At 39.8% G+C, this 22,170-nt stretch overlaps 1 protein-coding gene across 1 annotated transcript in view; it reads right to left on the minus strand.

The window, feature by feature from the left end:
• LOC136866475 (ATP-dependent DNA helicase Q5) overlaps positions 1-22,170 on the minus strand; it is a 273,167-nt gene that overhangs the window by 105,101 nt on the left and 145,896 nt on the right. Inside the window, exons 5-6 of the mRNA XM_067143466.2 lie at positions 18,059-18,247; positions 4,772-4,877 (exon numbers count right to left, since the gene is read on the minus strand). Coding sequence (XP_066999567.2) covers positions 4,772-4,877; positions 18,059-18,247 — 295 coding nt within the window. The remainder of the gene's footprint in view (positions 1-4,771; positions 4,878-18,058; positions 18,248-22,170) is intronic.

The following is a 22,170-nucleotide window of genomic DNA, read 5'->3' on the forward strand; positions in this document are numbered from 1 at the left end:
TCGATTTCAACTATAGGCTATCTTTCTTCTCTTTCACTAGTTCTAGTAACACCTCCCTTTCATAGTTGTTGATGGCTGGCAATTTTTTCTTTCCATCCATCGTCGAGAAATAAAAATTAACTGTATTAACTGGATTGGATTGAGTTTAGAGTCTATAACGCTATCTATAACGCAGGAAACAGCTGAATTTCTTCTTCTTCTGCTTCTTTATTGAGAAAAAACATTGAGTGATGTGAGATGCTATACTGCTCTTCCATTGTTTTCATTGCCAACTTCATATCTAATTCTTCACATCGTAACTTACCGAAGTCTACTTACGCCAGAGTCTACTTTGTAAAAGTTGCGTCTATGAAACAGACTTCCACGAAACTCAACTAAGTGAACTTACGTAAGTCGAAGTCAAAGTCTCGTTCATGAATACGACCCTTAGTGTCCTGATAGTGGTGCTTATTTATTGGAGCATGATCCAATTTTACACTGAGGTATTTTAGGGTGTTCCAGAGGATTAGTCTGTGACCTTTCCAGGAAAGTTTTGCAATGTGAGTGAACTCTTTAGACTTTATCAAACTAATTTTCACCATACTCAATACACGTCTCCATACGTCGAAACCAGTCACTGAACCAACTCTGCCACTTTTCGTCGGTTACAATTTCACACTCTTGATTCCAGGTTGCCAGAAGCTCCTAGTCGGATGCAAAACACCGCCCTTTCAGCTTCATCTTCACTTCTGGGAAGAGTGCGAAGTCACATGGGGCAAGATCAGGACTGTATGGAGGGTGATCAAGCACAGTCAACCCTGATCTGGCAAGAAAATCCATTGTTACATTAGCACGATGTGCTGGAGCATTTAAAGATTTAAGCATTTAAGCATTGTCGTTCTGCAAGAGCCAAGTGTTGAACCATGACCTTGGACGGAGCTGCTCGAGAGCCTGGATAACCTGAGGCAGACAAGTCTCACTGTACCACTTCGCAGTAACTGTCCTTTGTGTTTCTAGCACAACCCGCGTCAGGATGCCCCGTTTAGTCAAGAATACTGTAATCATCCTTTTCTTCACTGACCTTGACTTTCGCACAGTCACAGGAGTATCCTCATCTTCAAACAGCCACACCTTGTTCTGGGATTTTGTTGGGACATCGTAATAATAAAGCTAAGTTTTGTCAACAGTAACGATGCTATTGACATTACGCAAGTCCCATTTTCAAACTGTTTTAGCATTTTTCAGCACCATTTCACTCGATGTGCCCTTTGTTCCTCTGAAAGTGAATCGGGCAGCCAAAGGGAACAAACCTTTCTAACATGGAGATGGTAGTGTAGAATTGAATGAGTAGCTGGTGCAGGGATGTGGAGCGTCTCTTCTAACTGCCAATATGTCAACCACCTCTCTAGCTGCAACATTTTCCTCACAGCTTCAATGTTTTCCTCAGTCACTGATTCAGACGGTCGCCCAGAACGAGGATCATCTTCAACCCCAAAATTTCCCCTCTGGAACTCTTTGTACCAGCGGAAAATTGTTGTCCGATGTGGACAGACTTTCCCCTGCAAGGAGTCATTTCCTCCAGGCACTGGTTAACAGTTAATCCACGAGCAAAATTGTAGCGGATAATTGCGCGATATTCACCTTTAGACCACACTGACATGTTAACTTGCTTTCAGTACCACTGCTTGGTCACAACTGGTGTGAAGGTCGCGCCTTGCTGTCTTCTAGACTGGTTTTCACCCCTCTTTTCATCCCTCACCATAACAGAGGTATCCAGCCAACCATTTTTGCGTATTGCAAAACTTTCCTAGTGCCCTTTGTATTTCTGCTTGCTTCCCAATTCCTTAGAAGGAATGCACATATTTGGGCTTTTACTGGACTGGTTTTCAGATGGTTGGCATCATAATAGACTGTTAGCTCTTCAAGAGCAGATGATAGCTTAGTTTTAACTTCCTCAAATGTTCTTCCTTGAGCAGCAATGGCCATGCCTTCTTCTTCTTCTTCTTCTTCTTCTTCTTCTTCTTCTTCTTCTTCTTCTTCTTCTTCTTCTTCTTCTTCTTATTCAGATGCCATCTCCCTACGAAGGTTGGCAATCCAACTGATGACGATTACCTGTAAAACAGCGGCTAGAAAGCTTTCAACAGAAGTTCGTCCATACCAGCGGCGCAAGTCTCAAGCCAGGAAGTTCTCTGTCTCTCCGTCTGCATAGATGAAAACCCTGGTTGAGGAGTTTACTGGCTGGTCACAAGTGTATATGCTGTATAACAAGGGAACTTGCACACTTCCGTGTGGCAGACCATTTTTCTGAGCTCTCCATCTACTCTTCTTATCCTGCAGAATGACAAAAAATAATCTGTTCTGGATTAAGCATCCAATGAACTCTGTCAATCAGAAGTCCTTATTGGTTCCATACACCTTTCTTGTATGTTTCCTGTGGTTTATGGTATCATATGCATCTGTGAGATCTATACAAGCCATCCCAGTAATGTGTTTCCTTTCGTACAAATCCTTGTTGTGTTGGTAAGGTTAAGTATGCACACAGAGCATTACTTTCCTGGCTGGAATCTTGCCTGTTCTTTACTGAATCATCCTATAAACTGACTCTGATATTCAGCTCAATATAATTCTCTCCATGATTTTGAAGAGGTGGCAAAGGAGTGATACTAGTCCGAAGTTACTGGGGTCTTTAGTTTCTTTGCCTGGTTTAAGCAAAGCCACTACTTTTGCTTTCCACCAGATCTTTGGAATTAGCACCTGCTTATACAGGCATTTATTAGTGGTAGGATTCATTTGATTGTTAAGCAACCAAAATGCTAAGTAATCCAATCTGGCTGCCTTATAGTTCCTCACCTGTCTAACAGCTGTTTTCAGTTCTTCACATGCGAAAAGTGTAGTCATAGTCCTCTTCATGTCTTTGAAAATTTGTTCCTCTCATTCTGCTTCTTCTTTGCCCATTCAACACCAGCTGGTAGACTATATGATCAGGAGTAGTAACTTTACTTGCTTCCAGAGGAGGAGTTGTGAGATCTCAATTAAGATTTTTTAACAGTTTCCAAACTTGGCAACAGTTCCGTTTTGTATCCGGATATTTTACCAGTTTGCACCATCTTTTTGTTCTTGATACTGATAAGGCTTGCAGGAGATCTTTGTCTGTTTGTACTGTTTCCTCAGAAAACAAATCATTTTCAAATACTGTATTTTGCAGACCATAAGACGCACTTTTTGTTACAAAAAATACCGCCTAAAATATGGCTGCGTCTTATGATCCAAAGGTCTATCATATTTAGATACTGAGTGTACGTGATATGCTACACGATGCTCAAAAAATTCCTTACAATAAATACTCTTAGCCGTTGACCCCTTTTATCACTGCAGTCAAGAAATAGCGGCTATGGTATAACTGCAAGTGTTTGACAGGAATGCGAGTTGCCAGGAGATTCCCAACAAGACAGCTCATAACCCCTTACCCACTCGCCTCCTTATTGTACCAGGCAAACACAAAGAGCTGCAACCTTGACTACCAGGTAACCTTCAAGGAAGAGTAGAAAGAAAATCTTTCACTTTGTAATCAGTAGCAAGTTCCAGTAGTGGCAAGTGATATGATGCTAGTTGTTTAAAGGGGCCTAATATCTAGGTCATCGGCCCCTAATGGTACGAAATGAGATGAAATGTAATGACAATTTAAAAGTCCGAAATCATCCACTGACCAGAATGCAAAATGTGATGATGAAGAATGAATGAGTGAATATGAATTTAAAACAATCAGAGATCCGACCCTCAATGCCTCCCATTCCCAGAAACTATCGTAAAACAATAGTACTGCTGACCAAGGACTGCTTCTAAAGCACAATGCTGAATCGATGATGGTTGTTGTCTAAAGAGGTCCAAAATCCAGGTCATCGGCCCGTCATAATGGTACTTATCGCTAGTAAAGTAGAACCAAGGTATTTGCCATGTTGCGGTACTAATTAAAAGTAGCGTAGACTCGCGGTATTCCACACATTATGGAACTACTCACAGGTGATGTAATACGCACGTGTAACGCAGACCTATGGTGTTTCTCACATTGCGATGCCACTTACAGGCAACGCAAACCTATGGTGTTCCTTACATAGGTGTACTAATAAATCACAGGGACTCGTACTATCCCGTGGTGTTCCTCACATAGGCAACACAGACCCACAGTGTCACTCATATAGTGGCACTTATCACAGGCAACGCCCAGACCTGTGGTGTTTCTCCCATAATGGTATTAATTACAGGCAACGTAAGCCCGCGGTGTTCCGCATGTAATGGTACCAATCACGGATACTCTAAATCCCATCCTGATTCACACTCTATTGTTACTAATCACAAACCTATTGTGTACCTAACGTAGTGGTACTACTCGCAAGTAAAGGCGACCCATGGTGTTCCCCGCGTGATGGTACTAATTACGTAGTCTCATGGTTCTAATTCGATCATCCCTTGGTTGACCCTTTTAGCCGCCTCTTAAGACAGGCAGGAGATACCGTGGGTGTATTCTTCGTCTGCATCCCTCGCCGACAGGGGGTTGTGTGTTTGATCCGCGAGAGCTATTTTATTTTGCTCAAGTCCGCCGGAAAGCCACCAGAATATCTTCCTGGATAATATGAAGTCTTGGTAAACTGGAGGATTCTGATAATCATAACTCTATAGTAGAAACAGTAGTCCTAAATTAAACAAAACTGATGAATAATGATATAAACATACCCAGCTACATTACATCAGAAGCAGTAGGAAGGAGAGAGAGAGAGAGATTAACAGTGATTACCTGCGTGATAAGCAGCTGTGTTCACTCCTCTCTTAGTGAGAGCATTGGCAATTTCCTCAGTTGCGTCTCGGGTTCGACAGTAGACAATTCCACATCCTCGTGAGCTCTACAATAAAAATTTATATTCTGAATAGCAAAACACAATGCATAAATACATAGATTTAAATAATGTATTTTTCTTTCCATACAGAGATGATTTTAAAAAAATTCACAAAAATTATTTCATAAGTGACTGTTAAATTATAAGCTTATTTCTCAGACAGGTTCGCAAAAGACTGCAATGTTGTGCTGTTAATTAGCATTAATGACTTCTAACAAGTCTCTCATACATCCAACACCTCATCCACACAGCAGGAGATGGGTAACAACATGAAGTAAGGGATTGCCTACATTAATAAATGCAGAAATAGTGGGGACTATACAATGCTAAGACTGCTATGGTAGCTGTGAAGGTCCTGTAAGAACCCCGAAAAGTAACGGCTAATGCAGCTCTGGTGAAATAACAACTGTTCAAATGCTCTGAAAGCAGATTAGATTAAAGATGAATGGTTAAGGTGGTGGAAGAATCAATATCCACCATCTTAAGGTTAGGATTACACCCCAAGGATGTTGGTAAACTCTCTGAATGAAAATCTCCAGTAAGTCTCCAGATGCTGTCCCTATGAGGATGGTGGCAGTGGTAACTTTGTTAAGAGCAAGTAAAACTGGGCAACCATCTTCTATTAATACTAATCAGAGGGAAAAACGGGAGAGGTCCGACATTTCAAAAAATGAAAGTACTGGCAAAAGAAAGGGAAGAAGCACAAAGGGTGTGAAAAGGGAAGACTCCCTCGACCTTGCAAACCTAATGCCGTCAGGGTCGGAAAAAAAATTTGACCAAGGGAGGTCGGATAGAAAAGATAAAGGCAAGAAGCCTGACACAAGTAAGTTGAAGCAGACTCAGCTAGGAGAATCCAATCCATACTCCAAAGTTTCAGATCTCCTGGTCCCTCTTTTAATCGCCCCTAATGACAGGCAGGGGATACCATGGATGTTATTCTACCACCCCCTATCCACAGTGCTAATGTGAGTAATATCAAATATTTGTCGACACTTTGATAGAGAAGCTGGACAGATTTCAAGATGACAGCGCGGCTAGAACATGATGATGAGAATCAGTGCATGGAATATTACTGTAGATCACAGACAAGAACAGAAGTCGAAATGGTACAAGAAATGGAAAGTGAACGAGAAGAAAGGGACATCCTTTGGAACGTCATTGAAATGGAGATAGAGAAATTGCAAAGTACTCAGGGAAAAACCACACTGAAGTTAAGGTGCAGAAGATAATTGTATAATATATAATGTATTACGTTTTGCACTGTTCAAGTGTTTTGAACAAAATTTTCTTCTGCATAAAATATACTAAAATAGAAAGAATATTCAGAAATACAGCACTATAACCATCCTTCCATTCCCTTCTCCAAATAAGTTTAGCAAACATCATTGCTAAATTCAATTTTCACCTTTCACTTTTTAATAGCACTGGCACTTTACTATCTACACTGTATAATGAAAAATTATGGTATTTGGAAAAGCCATTTGAAAAAATACAGTCATTAGTAGAGTGTAGACCCATTATCACAAATGCTTACTATTTTAAAAAATCAGTGAATATCTTTATAATAACTAAATACTGTAGACTGTTGTTCATTATGAACTGCAACAGCACCAACTGATTTCTATAACTGCAGAAATCAAGGAACTAGTGCAAGAAACAACCCAAGAGAGCGAGATAGATGAAATCTTAATGAAATCATGATTTCAGCAAAATAAATGATAAATAGTGTTTTGCATTTCTATGTTTAGCACTGTCTATGAGTTCAGAAGCACTACGTTATAAGCAGTGTTTCCATATCCCTATCAACTGAGTTACCTTTACAGTTTTGCCTTTTTATTGAATGAGTCAGCAGAAACATATAGTAGGAGCACCATCTGAATATTTCCTGCATTACCTCAAAAAGGGCTTTGAAAACTGACATCCTAACCTGGTATTTGAGTACAAATTAACATTAAATTTTAGTAAACAGTAGAAAAATACCAATTAAAGACTATGATAAATTATTATCAATCAGATGTTATGAAAATTCCTTTAACTCTGAATCTAACTGCTAATTTCTTCTCTCTCACCTCTCTTTTCCCTAAGGTTTTTTTTTTTTCCATCATACAAGGGTCCACTTTTCTGCTATACCATCTCCATTTCTCCCTGTTGTTGGTGTCTTGGAGCTTCAAACCAACAGTCTGCATACCCTCCTTGATGTTGCCTGTCAAGGATATCACAGGTCTTCCACATGGTAAATATCATCCTAGGTTGAACTGAAGGGCTGTTTTCGCCACACAGCTGTCATTGCTTCAGAGGACTTCGTCATATCACCGGAGTCTAGCCTCCCTCATTTCTTAACAACTGAGGCTACATCAAGTCTCTATCGAACATACATACTTCTGACGTGGTGACAAGTCAGTTCGAGTGACCATCTGACCAATTTCATCTCCGTGGTAAGGAGGGCTTGCTCATTACTTCTAGTCACTACATAACATTCTGCATCACATAGGGATACTGGGTGGACTACGGTCTTTAAATCTTTGCCCTGAGATCTTTAGGCATCCCTGAGGACACCAGTGACTTGTCTCCACTTGAACTATGCTGCAATGACTCTCATTCAGATATTAGAGGTGTTCTGCAGTTACCATAAACCAAGGTATTTAAACTGCACAGTCTTCTACAATTTCTGATTATCAACAGTAATGGTGTTGTTGATTTAGAAGCCACTCATTCCATCTTTATGTCTGTTGGCAGAAGGCAAGGTGGGTGTTCTGTCCAAGTACCACATTATCAGCATAGAAAAGCATTGAATGGCGTGGTGACTTAATGTCTGCTGTCGCAGTATCCATACAGAGGCTGAAGAGTAAAGGTGATAGCACTGATCCCAGGTGGACAACAACAATGATGTTAAAGGGCAGTGAGCTCCCACCTGGACTTCAAACAACATTTCTGACATTGTGATAGAGAATCTGAAACTAGTTTACAGACACCTCTGGCACTCCACAGCTTCAAAGAGCATGTCAGATAAAGCCATGTGGTACTCAATCATTAATATTTAAAGAACACTGTATTTGTTACAATTATGTTAATTTTTTTGCATTTATAAATATATTTACACAATTTTTACTCAAAGTCCATTAAATTATTCATTCTCTAGAGAAAACAGAGTCAAATAATTGTGTCATTCAGTTCAGACAGATAGTTCTCATGATACTGTGCTTTCAAAAAATCCTGTGGCACTGCAGCTCTGATGGGCCTTGGCCTACCGAGCGACCGGTGCTCAGTCTGAAGGCATGCAGAGTACAAGGTGAAATGTGGTCAGTGCGACAAATCCTCTCAGCCATTATTCTTGGCTTCCTACACCAGAGCTGCCAACTCGCTGTCAGATAGCTCCTCTATTGTTCTTAAATAGGCTGAGTGAACCAACCCTCAGATACTCCGAACTAGGTGGGAATAAAATCCTGAGCCCCCAGGTACAAAGCAGGCACGCTACCCCTAGACTACGGGACTGGCATATTGTGCTTTTAGTTTTTGAAAATGTACTTGCCTGAAAGGCTATAAAGTTGTAATGCATTACAGTACACACTACGACTCACTGCCATAAGTTATTACCTTCCTCTGAATGTGTTAGGACTATTCTTCCAGTATAAGCCATCGACTTGATCTTCTAGCCTCCAAAGTCAACTCTCTTGTCCTTTCTTCTACTATTCACATGCACAGTATGTATGGAAGTTCCAGTACACCTCCAATACACCTATTATTATGCTATATTTATATACATGTCTGATTTTATTCTTCTAGTTCTTTCTTTCTTTCTTTCTTTCTTTCTTTCTTTCTTAATTCTACATTCTCCTGTTAAATATCTCTTCTTCTAATTGAATCCTCAGTTTTTAAATGATGTAGAAGTTAAACATTTTATTTCTCTTCTCAGAATATTCTTTTGCATGCTGTGTCATGTTTATTTTTGTACTTTCTTTTCTACGACTGCTCGTATAATTTAACTTCAAAACTAAATGTGTTATTTCATTAACTAGGGAATGAATTAAGCAGAATACAAGGCTGGACATGGAGATTAGCAAGAGGATGCCACAGGGCAATGTGTTATACCAGAGAGTATGAAACCTTGTCTGAAATAAGGAAGTATCAAGGAAGTGTAAAGATATAATGTACACAAAATGTATTATGTACCCATACTGACATATGAAGCTGAGACCTGGGCAATGACAAGCAGGGAGGTGAGTAGAATTCAAGCCAGCAAAATGAAATACCTAAGAAGTATGAAAAACAAAGATGTAAAAAGGATATAGGAATGGAAAACCTAAATGAGAGAACTGATAGAAGTAAACTAAGATGGTTTGGGCATGTAAAGAGGATGGAGGAGGAAAGAATACCAAAACAGATGATGGAGATGAAGTTCAACGGAAAGACAGTGAGAGTGAGAAAGAGAGAACAAGATGGATCGATTCAATAAAGAGGAATGCAAGAAGAAGAAATCTGGACTGGGGCAAAACAATGGAAGAGGAATGGTGGAAGGAGAGAGGAAATTGGAAAAGTGCCATAATTGCCCCGACCCAACAGGAGCTAGATAAGGAATTCTTCAAATTGTATTTCTATCTGTTTGTATTCAGGTGATGTTTAGTACTGTAATTCTTATTTGTATATTGTGAACATCGTAATTGGGCAAAAGCCGATAGACAGACAGATAGATAGATAGATAGATAGATAGATAGATAGATAAATAAATAAATAAATAAAATAACTAACTAAACTAACTGCTACAAGAGTGCATGTGATCATTTTGGCCTCACCATTAACCTTTTCCGGTCCAACGTCGAGGTAACTTTGACATTATGTTTCGTTCTACTTGAGAAATTATTTACTGAAGTTCTTTGGCCTGATTGAGGTCGATCAATATCCCTGGAGTTTCTAGAGCAAATTTTTGTGCACAAAAGAAGCCGTTCTGTTATCTCCATGGATATAATCAGTCACTACTGATCTGCATTTAGGGCAGTCGCCCAGGTGGCAGATTCCCTACCTGTTGTTTTCCTAGCCTTTTCTTAAATGATTGCAAAGAAATTGGAAATTTATTGAACATATCTCTTGGTAAGTTATTCCAATTTCTAACTCCCCTTCCTCATCATCATCATCATCATTTCCCTTTATCCAGCTGTAGCCGGGTAGGGGCAAATATGGTTCCTCTCCACTTTCTTCGGTCTTTCCACCACTCCTCCTCCAACACTGTGTCCCAGTCCAGGTTTCTTTCTATAATGCTGCGTTGGATGGTATCCTTCCATCTCAATCGTGGTCGTCCACGGCCTCTCCTTCCTTGGATTTGCATTTCCATCACCTTTTTTGGCATTCTTTCGTCGCTCATACGCTTTATGTGCCCAAACCATCTTAGTCGGCTCTTCTCTATTCTATCATTCATTTTTTCCACTCCAATTTCTTCCCGGATTTTCTCATTCCTTATTTTGTCTCTTCTACTCTTCTGTATCATACTCCTCAAGAATTTCATTTCGGCTGCCTGTATTCGACTCTCATCCTTCTTTGTCATTGTCCAAGTTTCTGCTCCGTAAGTTGTTATGGGTACGTAATACATCTTGTACATAGTATCCTTTGCTTCCATTGGCACACCTTTGTCCCATAACATATTTCTTACACTATGATAGAAACAACTTCCAGCTTGAATCCTTTTACTAATCTCAGCATCCAGTCGAGCATTCTCCATTAATTCACTCCCCAGGTATTTAAACTTTTCCACTACTTCCAAGGGCTTGTCTGCAAGTCTAATCTGACCTTTCCCTTCTTTCTCCCCTCCAGTCATAACAAGAGTTTTACTCTTTTCTACACTTATTTTCAATCCACATTCTTCAATCTTCCCATTCACCACATTCAACTGTTCTTGAACCTTCCTGTCGTCTTCTCCCCAAATCACAATATCATCTGCAAATAACATCATGTTCATTTCTCTTCCTCCATATGCTGCTTTTGCCGTTCTCATGATGTCATCCATTACTATTGTAAACAGGATTGGTGATAGAACACTTCCCTGTCTCAGCCCGCTAGTGATTTTGAACCAACTTGTCCTGCCAACTTGTGTTTGCACGCAACTACAACATTCCTTATACAATGCCATGATCATTTTTATTAATCCCTGTCCAATTCCTTTTTGCACCAGACTGTCCCAAACTTTCGTCCTAGGGACACTGTCATATGCCTTTTCAATATCAATGAATGTCATCACCATATCATTCCCTACTCCCAATGCTTTTCCATTAGTTGTCTCATAATGAAAATGGGTTCTATTGTTGACCTTCCACTTCTGAAACCAAACTGATTTTCCTGTATCTGCTTCTCAACCCTCAACCTTATTCTACTTTCCAGTATCCTTTCCATTATCTTAGCAACATGGGATATTAGAGTAATTCCCCTGTAGTTCTTCAAAACTTTCTTATCACCTTTCTTGAAAATTGGGATGATTATTCCTTTTTGCCAATCCTCAGGGACCTCCTTATTCTCCCAGACGTTCCTGAGAACCCAATATGTCCACTGCAGGCCTACAGCTCCAGCTGCCTTTATCATCTCCACTGAAATTTCATCTATTCCAGCAGTTTTTCAATTCTTCATCTTTCTTACTGCCATTTCAATTTCATTCATTGTAATTTCTTTATCCATTTCTTCGTCAACTAATTGCCTTTCCTGGTCGTCCATTGAATGACTGTCATCCGTTCTTATATTCAGCAGCTTCTGAAAATATTCTCTCCATCTATTTCTTATTTCTTCTGGCTTTGTTAAAATTATGCCACCTTCATCCTTCACAAATCTGGTGTTTACTTGATCTCTCTTTTTGTTTCTTAAGATACCGTACAGTAATTTCTTGCTGCCCTGCGTATCATCTCTCAATGTCTGTGTGAATAAGGCCCAGCTTTTCCTCTTTTCTTCCTCCACTACTTTCTTGGCCAAATTCTTTGCCTCCACATATTTTCTTCTACTTTCTTCAGTCTTAGATGTTTTCCATGCTTTCCATACCATTTTCTTTTCCTTCACTTTAATCTTTACCCTATCATTCCACCAGTGTGTTTCTTTGTCTTTCACATTTCCTGATGTTCTACCACACACCTTTTCTGCACATCCAACCAGTGCTTCCTTAAATCTTTTCCATTCCTCTTCAACATTCCCCACCTCTGTCCTGGGTGCCAAGGGTATTATTTCCCTTTGAAATTCTTCTTGTATGCTTTTCTCCTTCAACTTCCATATTTTAATTCTTTTCTCTCTTCTTAATTGGGGTTTTTCAATCTTTCCAACTTTCAATTTTCCTATCACAACTCTATGATCTCCACCAAAGGCTTCTTCAGGCATGGCTGTTACATCTACAAGGTTCTTCCGGTGTTCTTTCTCTATGATTATATAATCAATCATGGTCTTTGTCCGTCTGTCTCCCCAGCCATACCTTGTAATCTTCTGACTGTTCTTCTTCCTAAACCAGGTGTTTCCAACAATCATTTGATTCCTCATGCAAAAATCCACCAACAACTCGCCTTCTGGATTTACATTTCCATATCCAAAGGGCCCTACAACATCTTCCTTTCCTTGTCTTTCCATTCCAACTTGTGCATTTAGATCTCCCATCAATAGTACTTCCTTATCTTCTATCTGTCTCTCCACTTCCTCTAAGAAGTCCTCTAGATGTTCATCTATGCAACCAGTTTGTGGGGCATACAACTGAAATAGATCTTTCACACCATTTTCAAACTGGAGTCTCATCATCATCATCCTATCGCTGAAGTACTTTGTATATTCCACATATTCTTGGATTTCTCTTCTAAGTATGATGGCCACTCCATTTTTTGCTTCAGGTCCTCCGCTGTAATACAGCCTGTATCCTTCTCTCAGAGGGATCTCCCCTGTACCCCTCTTCTTGGTCTCGCACATTCCAAGTATGGCTATATCCTTTTCTATCATGAAGTCAACCAGTTCTTCTGTCTTTCCCGTCAGTGTCAGTACATTAATTGTTGCAATTTTGATGTAGTTTGGTGCTGGTTGCCCATTTTTCACAGTTCCCCCAGCACCTGAAGAGCTGCACGTCGCTTTTAGCAGGGGACGCCCTAACCTTTTCTGAGGCACCATATCTGCTTTGTCCATATAGGCTATTGTTACGATGGGCTCGCCACACCCAAAGGCATTTTATACCTACTGCCAGGTTCAAAATTAGGCCGCCCCTAACATGGAGACAGACGCCTTTCGTAGCCGCTCCTCTGGAGTACAGACGCTACGGGTTTGCCCCTTTCACCATCTCCGCCGTACCGAAGTCCACCTTCTCCGCCGTAGATGCCGTTGAGGTCTTCACTAGTAACCCTGAGCTGGGACCCATACCAGATGTTACATACCTATAAATGAATATTTGCCCCAATTCGTCCTCTAGAATTCCAACTTTATCTTCATATTTTGATCTTTCCTACTTTTAAAGACATCACTCAAAATACTCCAAGATCCAGCCAAACATTTCCGTTGTCATGGTTACCCACAGCCTGTCAGCTGTGTTTACACTGAGTAGTGCTGCACAAGTGTTGTACTAGGCATGGTTATCTGTGAATGTGAATTGTCTTGGTTGAATCTGCGATATAAAATCGGCAAATATGAATGAAGAAGAAATATGTATGCACGTTTATTTAGACAGCAATGACAATGATTATTTATTTGAATTAGACAAAGAGTTTTGAGAACTGTCAAGTGAAGATGAAAGTGTAGTGAACTCCCGCATTGCAAGCGAAACTTCAGTGACTGGACCTGTGCGTAAAAAAAAGCGTGGAATGATCCCAGGCCATCATATGCTGTTTCTGAAGATTCAGAAGAGGAAGTTCCAGTGACTGCTACAAAAGCAAGAAGACACATGAAAGTAATGGGCCAGGGTGGAGGAGGGGATACGGCACACGACAATGATGACGCTTCTCAGGTCAGTGTTGATAATTTGAGTAACAGTGATGCTGAACATACTTCCGCACATACAAATGGGAATGCAAATAACAATAGTGTTTACCAGAATGTAACATTTCATGATAGTGAACCTCCTAGACTAAGTTATTCATCAGGTCAGAAAACTAGAGGACCGCAGGTTCCACCTAAATGCATCACTCCACTTGATGAGGTTTTTACTCCTGCACTGATGACAAAAATTATTATGGAAACTAATTCCTGTGCAACTGAATATTATTATAATAATAATAATAATAATAATAATAATAATAATAATAATAATAATAATAATAATAATAATAATAATAATAATAATAATAATACCATCAGAAAGAGACGACTAAAATTCTACGGACACCTACACAGAATGAATAACAACAGGCTGACAAAGAAAATTCTAAATCTAGCTCTAACCCTGAAAATCCGCAACAATTGGTTAGCAGAAATTCATGAAGATCTACAAGAAATGGGTATCGAGGACGAAACCATTCAAGATAGAATGAAATTTAGAAGCTTAGTAAACAAACATAAATTTGCAGAGAAACCAACAAGAAAAAATACAGGCTGGACAGAAACACGCAGAAAGGAACACAGTGAAAAAATGAAGAGATATTGGGAAGAAAAGAAGAAGAAACATTGTGCACAATAAGTTCAAACGCGCTCCACAGCTGGGCACAACGAATCAAAAAAAAAAATTACTAATAAAAAATCTGAGTTTAATCTGACTAGGTAAAAATTTGCAAAATTAACTCATTGCGGACCGTGGACGGCGTAAGACGTTTAAGCTCGCTCCTATGCTGCGGGCCGTGGACGGCGTAAGACGTTTAATGTTCCGCGCGAAGCAATGCTGTTTATATTCGTCATCTATGCATTCTTACACCTTAGTCAGCGTTATGGTTGTAGCAGGAAGTTGGTTGACCTTTTTGAGATAACTCTCGCGTTGAGTGGGCTCATGTTTACCTTAGCTGTTTTAGCGGGAATATCTCAGCACTTCCTCGTGCGTCAAGACGGTACTTGAGATTCCAGTGCAGTGCGTGTTGTTCTTACCGAGTGTAGTATAATGGCTTATAAAACGGAAGAATAATTATTAGATATTGTTCACAATGATTATTCTGGTGATGAACTTATTCCTGAAATAGACTCAGATAGTGAAAGTGAGAGTGACGAGGAAATTCCGATAGGCCTATAGAGAAAAGTGAAGTGCCTGATACATATCATCCTAGTTATTGTCCACCCGTTCCACTATTTACAGAGAATTCAGGTAAAAATTTTCAAATAGAAAATAAGCAGGATATTTTGAGTTACGTGAGTATTTTCATGAATGACGAATTTTATCAGTATGTGTGTGAGCAGACCAATCTATACGCGAGTCAAGTGCGGTGCCCCGGCCTTTCACAAAGAATTCGAGCATGCAATCGTGGAAACCGATTAGTCCAAAATCTTGATATAAAAACGTACTGGGCTGAGGACCATGTTTTTCATACTCCGATATTTTCTAATACAATGTTCCGAATGCGCTTCCTTCGTATTCTTTCATTTCTTCACTTCGGTGACAGTAATCATTATGCCGAAAATACAGATAGGCTGTAATAAAATTGGATGTATTTTGAAACCTGTGATACCAGATTCACACCCTAAATATTTACTAGAGATAAGCACAAAGTATATTTTTTCTAGCATTTTATTTTAGGAGTAATTGTAAACTGTATTAAGTGATGCACGTTAAGAGGGCCAGACATGAAAATGGCTGGTCCAGGCATTCAAGTGTCCCGCTCAGGAGCAGGTACTGAACGTGTTAATTTGGACCCGACTGTTGGAACATGTGACAGAAAATTGGACTGCGAAGGGTTAAGGTCCTGGCACAACCCCTCCACATTTCAACATCTCCATCTGAGATACTCCACTGGAGCAGGTAGACCACATTTTGTACTTGGGTAGTATGCTGTCTGTGCGCTGTAACTGTGAGCAATATGTGGAGAAGAGAGTTGGTGCTGCCTATGCAGCATTTGGATGACTTTCAACCGGGTGTTCATGAATACAGACCTGACCGTGAAGATGAAACTCATGGTGTACCACGCTGTTGTCATCACAATATTGCTGTATGGTTGTAAAACTTGGACCCTTTACCAACGTGACTTGACAAGGCTTGAGCGCTTCCACCAACAAAATCTTTGACTATCCTTAGGAGCAAAAGGGAAGACCATGTCACCAACATTGCTGTTCTTGAGAAAGCGCATGTCAAGAGCATAGAATTGTCCACCATTGGTGATCAGGTTAGATGGATTGGCCATGTCCACTGGATGTGTGATACCAGATTTCCATGCCAAATCCTGTATGGTGAACTTTGTTGCAGCACCAGACTCCATGGTGCCCCCATGAGGTGCTGCAAGGACCAGCTTAAGCACACTATGAAGATGACAGGTCTCAATCCACAAACCTGGAACACACTTGCTCAAGACCGTACAATTTGGTGTCGAACCATCCCTGCTGCTGTCAATCTGTTTGAAGGGAAACGACGCAGATGTGAATAGGCCAGGAGGGAAGCACGAAAATTCCATGCAGCACAACCACGCCCTTCTCCAACAATTCTGTGCAATCGTGTGGACACTTATTCCATGCTAGAATTCATCTACTCAACCACTGAAAGTACATCCACAGACAGAAGTGAATTTATTGGAAGAAGTTAATTACTCAGAAACGAGTTAAAGCCGATGCTGACGATTATTTATTACATATTGGGACTAGTTTTGACCATTGTACTGGATCATCTTCAGCCTTAAAATATAAATGCAAAAGAACATTACATGTAACTTGCAAACACCAACATCTAATATAATGGACTCATGTGTGACCACAACATATTTGATCAATGTTTCAAGACATGCCAATGGTATTATATTAGGTGAGAAGAGGTTTGGATTTAATCCAGGCTTTTGGCATGCAATCTAGTGATTAGAAGTTGTATACCACCACCTCCCCTATCCCACCGGTGAACATTCTGATGGTGAATTTTTTTTTCGACGAACGGGACTTTTTTTTTTTTTTTTTTTTGCTAGGGGCTTTACGTCGCACCGACACAGATAGGTCTTATGGCGACGATGGGATAGGAAAGACCTAGGAGTTGGAAGGAAGCGGCCGTGGCCTTAATTAAGGTACAGCCCCAGCATTTGCCTGGTGTGAAAATGGGAAACCATGGAAAACCATTTTCAGGGCTGCCGATAGTGGGATTCGAACCTACTATCTCCCGGATGCAAGCTCACAGCCGCGCGCCTCTACGCGCACGGCCAACTCGCCCGGTGAACGGGACTCGAACCGACTAACCACGGTGTCAGGTCGTTTAGACTTCAATGCCTTAACGATCATGGCCACCAAGCGGACTCATTCACATCACTGATCCCAGCATTAAAACCAGTCTGTCCCCAGGCTGTCTGGTCCAAGCTGAACACAGTCAGGTGTGACAATGATATGGTTGTCTCAGCTATACATCGGAATGGTTGGGTGAAGTAGACACCCCATTTTTTTGTGGTGCTGAAATCCACACCATCAAGCATATACTGGAGGAATGCCCATTTAAACATTTCCTGGTTCTCTGGTACCTACATATACATGCAGCAACTCCTTAGCGATCACCTGAATAGCAGATCTCAAGATAAATATTTGGAATAGTACTGCAGCCTACTCCTAATACCAAAAACTTTTATATATTAGCTTGTAATCTATTATTTTAATATTCCTTTAGTAACTATTATCATGTATGCATCATTTGATGATGATGATGATGCTATACAAATATGATTTTAATTTTACATTAATATTATCAAACGACATTACCAATTTATGAGAATTAACTCAAATTCTTTTTCCTTCAAAATGCTAAAAACTAAATTACAAATGCATAAACGCCACAATATGCTAAATGTACAAATCAAAATGTGAAATTTCTAAATTTAAAATGCTAAATATCACCACCCCTACTTATACAGGCTCCCCAAACATTCAAACTTAATCCTGTGCGAAGCCAGGACGGGTCACTGGTGTAATACAAAAGACAAAATGCCTGTAAAAAGAGCCACTTTTTGCTATATCAGAACATGTGATCATTTCATAAACCTGTCAACTACTCTAGCTAAATTACATGCTTCAAAACATCAGAACACTATGTTAACAATCACTTTGCATGCTGTCTTTGCGACATTTCCAACCTTCACTGACAAATGCCCATTTGTAGTTACCGGTTTTTCAGTCTTCGATTCACTTCCAATACATTCAGTGATGAAATCCTTCAAGTCTTCATAATAGTCTTTATCTCTGTCTTTGACTTTGTACACAACATCATAAAATAAATTGCTACGAAAGCAGGGGGTTTTGTACTTTGCAACAGGCTTCTTAAGTCGCAGCTGAGAAATGATATCCTCCACCACCTAAAATGAAAAATAATGCAATATTGTTAACAAACTGATTGGTATGTTACAAATGACACACTGAGTCCTTACCAAGGACATAACAGTATAATTTATAATTTCTTAAGTGTTAATGAACAAGGAATAGGAAAACAAATAATATGATCTCAACCAAACCACACTGACAAAAAAGTATAAACTATCATCTATTGAAATTATACACTTAATGATAGGTGTATGAGAGACAATGCCCTGTAAGTTTGTCAATTTCTGTAACAAGTTTGGTACGAGATACACTTTGATTAATGAAGAGTGCCTATATGCTGTAGAACGTTCCCTAAGTATCCTTACTAATCATTTACAGTATATAGCTAAAATAAGCATCATGGTCTACAAATGAAATTTTAAAGAACTATATTGCTGTTTTAATATAATGTTGGTATGTTGTTTTAAGCTCATAATTGTTTAAACTGTAAATGCTATTTTTGTGCTTTATAATTTCATTACTTCAATTTATTGTAATGCTTTGTACATCTAGGCAACCTCCAACATCACATACATAGCTGTATTTAAAACAATTCATTCATTACATACCTACATAAACCACAGAAGGAACTGCATACTCAACACACAATGATTTTAGAGGTTGCCTCATGCACAAGAATCATTATAACGGACACAACTAATCCAAACACACTTGGACAGTCAACTATTGAGGACCTCCATGCAATATAGCTTGGGTCTATTCACATGTGAATAACACATACTTCATAATGGAAAAGAACCAACAAGTGCCAAATCAAGTTATATAAGTGTACAGAAAGATACAAGCATGAACAGGAACACACAACAGGATGAACACGATCACAGGTCAGAAGCGGAACACAGAACAAGGTATACCTTCATTATAGACTGTCATGCCTTTCAACATTCAGTCTGCAAGCCCATGTGAGTTAACTAAATGTCTCCACAATCATATATTTGTAACTAACTCTGTGGCCTCATTTAGTTCCATACCATTAAATTTTTTTCTTTTTTTTGCTAGTTTAACATCACACTAACACACTGAAGGTTTTCGGTTGCATAAGGATGGGAAAGGGCTAGGATTGGGAAGGATGTGATCGTGGCCTTAATTCAGAAACAGCCCCAGCATTTCCCTAGTGTGAAAATGAGGAACTTCACAAGAAACCATCTTCAAGGCTGCAGACCATGGGATTTGAATCCATCATCTCCTGAATGCAAGCTCACAGCTATGCAACTGCAGCTGAAAGGCCAACTCGCTCAGTATTACATCATTAGAAATTGAATCAAACTATCGTCACCTTGGTCTACCTCTAATTCTCTTACCCTTCAAGAATGAGTCCATTATTCTAGTAAGTAACCTATCCTCCTCCATTCACCTTACATGACCCCATTACTACAGCTTGTTTATTCGTACCGCTTCATCAATCAAGTTCATTTCTAACCCTCTAAGTATCTTGAACCAAGAATTCATTCAACCATCAATTCTCACTGTAGCCCAATTATCAACATTGCATCATCATCATCATCATCATCATCATCATCATCACCATCATCATTTGCCCTTATCCAGCTCCTTCCGGGTCACGGTATTTATGGCATTTCTCCATCTTCCTCTTTCCTTCCACCATTCCTCCTCCACGATCTTGTCCAAGTCTAAATTTTGTCTTCTTATGCATAATATGGAACAAGAAAATACCAACAAAATGTAAGAGAATCATATATGAAACCTATTACTTACCAATCCTGACCTATGGTTGCGAAACATGGACCATGAGAAATAAATATGTTAGTAGAATCCAGGCAGCAGAAATGAGATTTGTCCGTAGCATGATCGGTAAGACACAGAGGGACAGAGTCCGTAATGAGGAAATCCACAAGCAGGCTCAAGTTGTAAGACTGCAGGATAGAATAACAGCGCAGCAACTGAGATGGTATGGACATATGCGACACATGGGAGATAACAGATTACCGAAACAAATGCATGATCTAAAACTTGAAGACAAAAGACCAAGAGGGCGACCAAGACTCAGGTACAAGGACATGGTGAAGATTGACATTCAACAGCGAAGACATACTTTGAAAAGCATCGAAGAAGGAGAGAAAAGCATTGAAGAAGTAGAGAAGTTCAGAGACCGCAACTGATGGAGAAGCCTCGTTCGCAGATCCATCACTTACGAAGGAACGACGTGGGTTATGTATGTATGTATGTATGTATGCCACTCTTCACCAACCCACCTGTTCTAGGTCTTTCTCTTCCTCTCTTACCCTCACACTTTGCTTCTAGCATCTGTCTTGGAATTCTATTCTCCTCCATCCTCTTTACATGTCCAAACCACCTTAGTTTATTCTTTTCAACTCTCTCATTTAGCTTTCCTATCCCAACTTCTTTCCTAACATCTTCAATTCTCACTGTCTTTCCTATCATATTTCTTAGGAATTTCATCTCACTGTCTTGAATTCTACTCTCTTGCCTGCTAGTCAAAGTCCAAGTCTCACCTGCATAAGTCAGTATGGGTACATAGTACATTTTGTACATTATCTCTTTACTTTTCCTTGGTAGTTCTTAGCTCCAAACAAGTTTTCTTACACTTTGGTAGAATGCATTACACTGCTGTACCCTCCTGCTAATCTCCATGTTCACCATAGCATTTTGCATTAATTCACTTCCTAGGTATTTAAAGCTGTACACAATTTCCAGACTCTTGACTTCCAATTTTCACAGTGCCCTTTCCTTGCCTTTCCCCTCTCGACATCACCATAGTCTTGCTTTTCTCTGTACTGATTTTCATGCCATACTTCTCAATTTTTTGTTCAGTACATCTAGTTGTTGTCACACTTCTTTGCTGTTCTTTCCCCAGATCACATCATCGTCTGCAAATAGCAGTATCTTCATCTCTTTATCTCCATAGGCTTCCTTTGTTTCCTTTGTAATTTCATCCATGACAATAATAAACAAAAGAGGAGACAGCACACTCCGCTGTCTTAGTCCAGTCTTATTCCTAAACCAGTCTTTCCACCTGGGGTCAGTACTCTGCTAAAACAGTTGTTGTACATTGCTTGCACCATTTCTAACATTTCTCTTCCGAGTCTCTTTTTAACCATGGTTTCCCAAGCCTTCTCTCTGGGTACACTATCATATGCCTTTTCTATAACTATGAAAGTCATGACCAGATCTTTTCCATATTCCTAGTTCTTTTCCATCAGCTGTCTCATGCTAAAGATTGAGTCCACTGCAGATCTTCCACTCCTGAAGCATATTGTTCCTCTTGTAACTCTCCTTCAATCTTTCTTCTCATTCTTCTTTCTAATATCCTTTCCAGTATTTTAACTACCTGTGATATAAGTGTGATTCCTCTATAGTTACCACAAACTTTCTTGTCCCCTTTCTTAATAATGTTAATAATGTTATTTGTTTTACGTCCCACTAACTACTCTTTTACGGTTTTTGGAGGCGCCGAGGTGCCGGAATTTAGTCCCGCAGGAGTTCTTTTACGTGCCAGTAAATTACCGACACGAGGCTGGCGTATTTGAGCACCTTCAAATACCACCGGACTGAGCCAGGATCGAAGCTGCCAAGTTGGGGTCAGAAGGCCAGCGCCTTAACCATCTGAGCCACTCAGCCCGGCTGTCCCCTTTCTTAAATACTGGTATTATTATCCCTTTTTTCCAGTCTTCTGGTACACATTTGTCTTTCCACATACACTTTAGTAGTCGGTACAACTATTGCGTACCAACAGGTCCAGCAACCTTTATCATTTCCACACTGATTTCATCCATTCCTGCTGCTTTTCCCATGTTCATCTTTTGTACCACTAACTCCACCTCCAGCATTGTTATATCATCCTCTGTTATTGAGTCCTTACACTGTATTGCTTCTATCTCCCTTGTACAGTTGTTCACATTCAATAGCTTATCAAAAT

Source organism: Anabrus simplex, chromosome 3 (assembly GCF_040414725.1).
Source record: "Anabrus simplex isolate iqAnaSimp1 chromosome 3, ASM4041472v1, whole genome shotgun sequence".
In the NCBI taxonomy this organism is placed as follows: domain Eukaryota; kingdom Metazoa; phylum Arthropoda; class Insecta; order Orthoptera; family Tettigoniidae; genus Anabrus; species Anabrus simplex.